At 41.7% G+C, this 7729-nt stretch overlaps 1 protein-coding gene across 1 annotated transcript in view; it reads right to left on the reverse strand.

The window, feature by feature from the left end:
* LOC115083997 (NAC-alpha domain-containing protein 1-like) overlaps nucleotides 1-7377 on the reverse strand; it is a 56552-nt gene extending 49175 nt beyond the window's left edge. The window contains exon 1 of the mRNA XM_029588226.1: nucleotides 3318-7377. Coding sequence (XP_029444086.1) covers nucleotides 3318-7128 — 3811 coding nt within the window. The 5' untranslated portion in view covers nucleotides 7129-7377. The remainder of the gene's footprint in view (nucleotides 1-3317) is intronic.
* Between the last annotated feature and the right edge of the window lie 352 nt (nucleotides 7378-7729).

Here is a 7729-nt window from a genome sequence, read left to right on the forward strand (position 1 = left end):
TATCACCTCCCTTTTTCTGCCGACCATTCCTCTCCCTATGCAGCCAAGCGTCTTTCTGGCTTCTACCGTCGCTTTATCCACCTGTTTGGCCACCTTAAGATCATCAGATACAATTACCCCCAGATCCTGCTCTTCCTTTGTGCTTAGAAGAATTTCACCTCCAATACTGTACTTTTCCCTTGGGTTTTTGCTTGCTGAATGTATTACTCTGCATTTTCTAGCATTAAATCTTAGCTGCCAGACCCTCAACCATTCTTTGAGCTTGCCTAGATCCCTCCTCATGTTTTCCACTCCTTCCTGGCTGTCCACCCTGTTATATATTTTGGTATCATTAGCAAAAAGACAAACCTTTCCCGACAACCCTTCTATTATGTTGCTCATAAAAATGTTGAAAAGTACCGGTCTAAGGACTGATCCCTGAAGCACACCACTAGTAACATCCCCGTCCTCAGAGAAAATTCTATTTACCACTACCTTTTGTCGCCTCTAACCCAGTCAGATACTCCAGGATCCATACCAAGGGCACACAATTTATTTATAAGTCTTTTGTGCGGAAGCGTGTCTAAGGCCTTGCTGAAATCCAAGTACAGTGCGTCTAGCGCTCTCCCTTGATCCAACTCTCTGGTCACCCAGCCAAAGAAATTGATCAGGTTTGTCTGACAAGATTCCCCTCTGGTAAACCATGCTGCCTCGAATCTTGCAATCCATTGGATTCCAAAAAATTGCACTATCCTCTGTTTTAGCAGCGATTTCCTTAGTATGCTCGCCACAGAGGTCAGCCTAAGTGGCCTGTAGTTTCCTAGCCTCCTCCTTACTTCCACATTTATGAATAGGAACCACATCTGCCCTTTTCCAGTCCTCTGGAACTACTCTTCCTTCCCTCCTTTTGTAATATTGTATTTATTCCTAATGAAGAAACTCCAAGTAACTCTAATACATCCTTTATTTATTCAGATTAGCCCCCAGTTTTGTGCTGTAAATATTACCTAATATATTATGTTAACACTGTTATAATCTTTTACCACTGTTATTAATTAATACCAAATATATTATGTTTAACACTATTACCAAGTTGAACTGTTACCATTTACTGTCAATCCTTCTGTTTATATAATTCATTGTAAAGCTTGTTGCTGCATTATGTTCCACTGTAAACCGAGGTGATGTTACTAACGTGCCGCGGTATATAAAAAAACCTCAAATAAATAAATAATAAATAATACTCCAGACTATAAAGAAGCATTGAAAAGCTGAGCTGCCAGGACATCTCCAAGTTCTCTTAGAAACCTTGAATGCATCCCATCCGGCCCCAATACTTTATCTACTTTAAGTTTAGTTAGCTTCTCACAAACACACTGTTCTGAAAATCGATTGAGGTTTATTTACCTCACTTCCAATCTTATTTGTGTTTGTTTTATGTGGTCCTGCTCCAGGCATTTCCACAATGAACACTGAACAGAAATTTGTTAAGCAATTTTGCTTTATTCTCATCAGCCTCTACATATTCCTTCCCTTCACCTCAGAGTCTCACAATGCTACTTTTGTACTTTCTTCTATCACTAACATATCTAAAAAAAAAAGTCTTGTCCTCCTGTTTTACAGTATTTGCAATTTTTTCTATTTGAATTTTCACATTCCTGACTACTTTCTCAGATTCTCTTAATTTTTCCAGATATTGTGGCCTGTCTTCCTCTTTCTGCGATCTCTTGTAGTCTATGAATGCTAACCTTTTCTCCCTTACATTTTCAGCCACTTCTTTAGAAAACCATAACAGACTCTTTTTCTTCTTCCGGCTAACTTTAGGACAGGTGTATGGGCTGAACAGAATTAGCCAGATAACCCTGGTCAGTCCATACACCTATTCTAAGGCTATCTGGCTAACTCAGCTCTATCCCTGTTATGCCCATTATCCTTCCACTATTTAGCCGATTAAATACTTAGATTTGCCTAAGTATTTATCTGACTGAGTGACACTGAATATTGGCCTCATAGTTTTGTACACTCCTAAGTCAGAGTAACTGGTATATAACTTTTTAAAATAAAAAAACAGTCTGTGATGGTGGAATCGACAAGCAGCTGGGTCTGAATGACAGGCTGCACATTTTGTAATAACTAGATCCATATTCAGTAAGCTGGAGAGAAAGAAAGATATCCGGCTAAAGATATCTTAGCGAAATAGTTAGTGGAACTTATCTTCTACTGAATATACTCAGCTAACGTTTCCCCGATAACTTTTCTAACTCACTGACTAAATGAATATAAGCTAAAAAAAAAGTTAGCAGCAGAACCCCTCCCCATTCCCCCAATCAGTTAAAATAACTTGCACTGTTAGAGGGCCAATCCCCTCTGTCCCCACCAATCATCTGAAAAAAACAATAGCACGGCAAGTGGGCCAACCCTACGCTCCTCTGTTAACTCAAACAAAATATTTGTGAATATCCGCACCCTGGAGCCTCCCGCTCACCAAATTCATAATCAACACTATGATGAGGCAAGAAGACTGGGGAGATTCACTAATATATGGAAAGTATTGGCAAAATGTGAATTCTAAGTTGTTTGGGAATCAACTATGGCAGGGGTGGCCAACTCCGATCCTCAAGAGCCATAAACAGGTCTGGTATATCAGGATATCCATAATGAATAGATATGAGATATATATGCATTCAAGGGAGACAGTGCATGCAAATCTATCTCATGTATAATCGTTCTGGATATCCTGATATACCAGACCTGTTTGTGGCTCTTGAGAACCAGAGTTGGTCATCCCTGAACTATGGCACCCGTGTTGCTGCTCATTGAACCAATCAACAAAAAGAGCACGCAATCAAACTACCATATACAGCACAACCACAAACACTCTTGTTTCCAAATGTTAGAACAAAATAGTGACGTAACAGCTGGTTCAATGCACAAAGACAGTGCCATTTTCTGCTCTGTGAAATATCTGGGTATAATTCCCAACTTGGGCTCCTACAACTCATGTACTCTAGGACCAAGGGTGTTGCAAAGGTTTGGGGGAGTGGGAGAAAGAGAAGGAAGTGAAACCTGTTTCCGACTTCTAGACCAGCACTGGGCATGCTCTGGAAAGAGGAGCAACACTGCCTTGTCTGCTTTATAATGGGATGATTGTAAGGGGGGAAAGGTCCTTGGATAATACATAATGCTCCAGTGCCATGACCTATGGATTCCCACCCACCACTCCCCCCATCAACACACACACACACACACAGTCTTTGGGAAGTGCATGGAGCAAATGAGGGACCTATTTAGGAATAGAAGATAATCAATTAACAAGTAAGAGAACACCAACAATTTACCTGCTAAATATTTTTTGGACTCCAGCAGTACTGATGACTGGTGTTCAGCATGAATGTCCTCTATGTTTGAGCTTGCTTCAGATACAGGAAGTTCTGAGGTGTCCCCTTGGTCTTGAACACTGTCATCTGGATGACGGGATGGGGAGGATAAACATGGCAGAGGTAGTTCAATGGCACCAGTGCATGGAGGAGTGGGGGATGCATCACGGAGAGGAGAATGAGTTGAGGACATCTCTAGTGGAACATGAAAGAAAGATGGGACTGTGGAAGACTCCTGCAATGGAGACTGAAGCTGTGAATCACCAACCTGAAAAGGTTTAGATGTCTGACAATGTGCGAAATCAGCTTGCTGCTCATGCACTAGATCAGATGGCCTGGTCACATTAGGTGATTCATGAGGTTTTTTGTACTCTTTACTGCCTCTACCATCCTCTAATGCACTTGAAATTTGGATTTCCTGGTTATCATTTGCTTTTGGATGCTGCAGGTCTTGTGATTTTACCTCGGTTTTCTCAAGTGTCTCGCTACTCTCTGGACTAGTTGCCTCTACATTGTTATCCCAGTAATCTTCTTCTCTAAAGATGATGGTATCTTGCTCTCTCAGACTATCTGCCACCGTAGGCTCACTGAGCTTATTCAGAAGCCCATCTTCCTTCCTGTTTTTGGAATGCATTTCATCATTCTCCTGAGTGGATGCCGCCTCTGAAGTTTCTTCCATGAAATGATATGATTCTTCCCCCCATGCTACTTGAGGCTGCACCTTAAGACCACAGGGGAATGAAGTTTTTGTTTGGTTGGTCTGCAGCGCAGCTGGCAAAATCTCTTTAGGTTCCATTAAGCCACTGTCTTTCAAGACGGAAAAATCAATTGGGAGCTCCACTGATAATGGACTACTTTCAAGACAAGAAGGCCGCATTCCCAGTTCTAAGGCCTCCAACTTACCAAAGGAGCCCTGCAACATGCTGGTTATTTCTTGCAGGCTGCCCAACCTTTCTTGTTCAGATGTTTGCAATGAAAAGGCACCAGAGGAGTCCGAGCAGCTAGAATGGTTTGCTGACCTACTTTCGGTGACTTTGAGGTCAGCTTTACCTATGAATGTCTTCGTGCTTGTTGCCCAAGGATACTCTTCAGCAACACTGATTTTCATCCCTAAATTTTGATTTATGTGGCAGGGAGCGTCTGTTAGCAGGCTGCGTGGACCAGCGGATTCACCTGTGCATTGATCTTGCTCTGAAGATACGGAAGGCCTTTCTAACACCTCAGAATGTGACTTGGCACACACTGGATATGTAGAACGAGTCTCCTGAGCTTTTATGGGTGCTTGACTCCCTTTTATGTTTTCCGGGTTACTTTTCTCCTCTTGCTTGGAAAATGCAGGTTTCTGGATGTCCACTGCATTGATAGGCTCTGTCAATTTGCTGCCTTTAGAAGGTGACGTGCTCCTTTCTTTGGGGGTCTGGCATGAGCTTGAATCTGACAGTAAAGGAGACTTCTTTGTTGTATCATATCCTAATTCAGGACCTGCATCCTTTGGCACCCCAGATGACAATGAAGTGCAATATGTGTCCATGGGTGACTCTTGTATGCAGGACATATGTAAAGACAGCTTAGGAGAAGATGAGTCCTGCTTCTCCACAAGTGGCTCTTCACTTATCAGATTGTCACTGATACCTGCACATATTCTTTTTTCTGGGTCTGTATCTTTACTGTCTTTCAGGCCCAGATCACCAGACAGCTGTTCTAAAATGCATGTGGATAGATGAGTTTCTGAAACTGATCCTTTAGTCATAGTCTTATTCTTGGATATATGTTGATCTATTAAATCTGAACTTTGTTCTGAAGTAAGATTAGATTTCATCTCTTCTGTAACTGTTATGCCGTTATTTTTATCCTGAAAAATAGGACACGTGCATTCCTTGAGTTCTTTCAGCACATTCTTTATATTTTCGGGATCTAGAGCTGATAGGTTACTCATGCCTTCCTCCTTCTTCTCATAATGATGACATGTATTCTCTCTATCGGGTGGTTCTTTGGAGGGGGATTGGTCTCCAGCCTCCACGTTTGGTATGTGTCCTGTTCTACTGCTATTTTCAGGCAGCTCACTGACTCTTGGAACTTGCGTTTCTAATTCTGGTGATTGTGGCATTGAGGCTTTTTGCATATATAACTCCAGTTCCTTTGTGCCTTCTTTGCCTCTGAGATCCAAATCAGATCCTACAGGAGAGATTTCTCTTTTGCTGTACTGTACACTCTCTGGCACCAAACTCTTGGAGGCCTTTTCACCTGTTTTTGTGCATGAATTGCTGTCTCTTTCCTGATCTCTCAGTTCATGTTCCCTGACTGTGACACACTCGCTCAAGCTTTCTTGTATCTCAGTAACATCCTTTGGATGGACCTCTGCAGCAGATGGCTCATCCAAAGCTAACTTTGACTGTAAGTTAACTTTATCAGAAAATCCTACCCCTTCTATGATATCTTCTCTCACTTTATCTTGTTTTTGACACATTTGTATTTTTGTGCTCATTTCTGGGCATAACACGTTTTCAGAAAACATGTCTCTAGTAGAAAATATGATGCCTTTTACTTCTACTGTAGTTTCTCTTAGACTGGAATTGCTGGTCTCTGCTACCTCTGACTGTAGTGGGCATTGTTCAGAAGGGCTTTCGGTATATACTTGCTGCTCAGCTGCAGTTGCTTGGACCTCTCTTGAGTCATTTCTGTTTGTAGCCAGGGCTAGTGATGCTGAGAAATCCCTTTCATCCTGCACATTTATCTTGGACACAGTACTCATTTGCAGTGCTCTTGCAGTGACTTCTTGCTCACAAGCTTCCATAGGTGTTTTTGAAAATGCTAACACTGGTTGCAAATCTGTACTTGCTGTCATTTTCTCCATTTGTTCATTTTTGTCTCTAGTTTCTTCTTTTTGTCTTGTTAGTGACTGTGTTGCAGGATAACCCTCCACGTGTTCATCGTTGTTATTGACTTGATCAAGGGAAGAGAGGTCCTCCAGCTCTTCGTCAGAGTCAAAACAGGCAATCAGGCATTCTTCTGCTGGCATAATTTCAAACCTGGTCTCCTCTGGCTGCTGTGAAAACAGTTCACAAGTCATTTCTGTCTCAATTTCTGATGTTTCCTCTCTCTTTTTCAGTTCTGAAATTTGCAAAACTCTTTCTAATTCAGTTTTTTCAACAATGGCCACGTTTGCTGGTAATTCTACCTTTATGGTACTATCCATTTCTACAGATTTTAATAATTGTTCTTCAGACTCAACCAAAGCCTCTTCTACTTGAAGAGCACTTGACTCAACTTCAAAATAGCTTTTGTTTTCTAATTCAGCAACACCGAGAGGAAATGGTTTTAGCTTGGTCAATGCTGCCATAGTTGACTCTCTTTCATTCTGATCCTGCCTTACTTCTGCATTGTCAGTTTCTAAATGTACATCTGCAGCCTTGCCTAATAGCACTGCATGATTTGGGGGCTCATAGAATGCTGTAAATGTCTCAAGTTCTTCATCAGTGTCAAAGCAAGCAATTAAACACTCTCCATCAGTTAGAACATCTGTTTCCAGAGCTTCTTCCATCTCTGACAAGGACGTCTGTTGCTCTGCAGAATTTTCGGATACAGATCCAATTTCCTCCTGGTTGTTTTCTGCTTGCGCTGATGCAGTCATGTACAAGACTAGATCAGATTCTAAAAATGTAGTGCAGGGTTTAGCAGGACTTGATTCATTTTGCAGTTCACAACCTGGCCCTAAAGAGTTGTTTTTATCTGTTTGTGAAGCGCTACTGCTGCTGCTGTCAATGGGATCCATGGATGGATTCCATGAACTATTTTCAGGCTCAGTTGCACTCTCTTGAATGACAGTGAGGTCTTCTAATCTTGGATCTATTGATTGGGGTGGTATCCCAGCATCCTCTGTTTTTTCTGGCAGCTCAGCTTGGGCTAAAGAGCATGTTTCATGTCCTTCTTTTTCTTCACTTTCACTGATTACTTCTTCTACCTTCTGCTGTTGAAATGCGTGATGAGGAGGATCAGCCAATAAGTGCAATTCTGATGCAATTTGTTCTTCTGCTGTAGTAAGGCTGTTTGGATCTATATCAAGAGCTGTAAACACGGCACATTCTTCATCTGCATCAGATGAGTCAGAAGAAGTCTCCATTTCACTCTCACTTCCAAAGTCTGGGGACTCCTTCTCTTCATCCCCAGGAGCTGCTGTGCATCCTTGAATGGCATCTGATACCACAGCATACTGTTCAGTACTATAAAGTTTCTCATCTTCTTCTCCATCATATGATGCTGAATCAAAGGACTCTGAGGTGTCATCTTGATAAGCAAAGGATTCATCCACTCCTTCATTAATGGAAGACTCTGACAAAGAATGTAAGAAAGAAGCAGAGGTGCTATCATCATCT

The sequence above is a fragment of the Rhinatrema bivittatum genome, chromosome 2, assembly GCF_901001135.1.
Source record: "Rhinatrema bivittatum chromosome 2, aRhiBiv1.1, whole genome shotgun sequence".
Lineage (NCBI taxonomy): Eukaryota > Metazoa > Chordata > Amphibia > Gymnophiona > Rhinatrematidae > Rhinatrema > Rhinatrema bivittatum.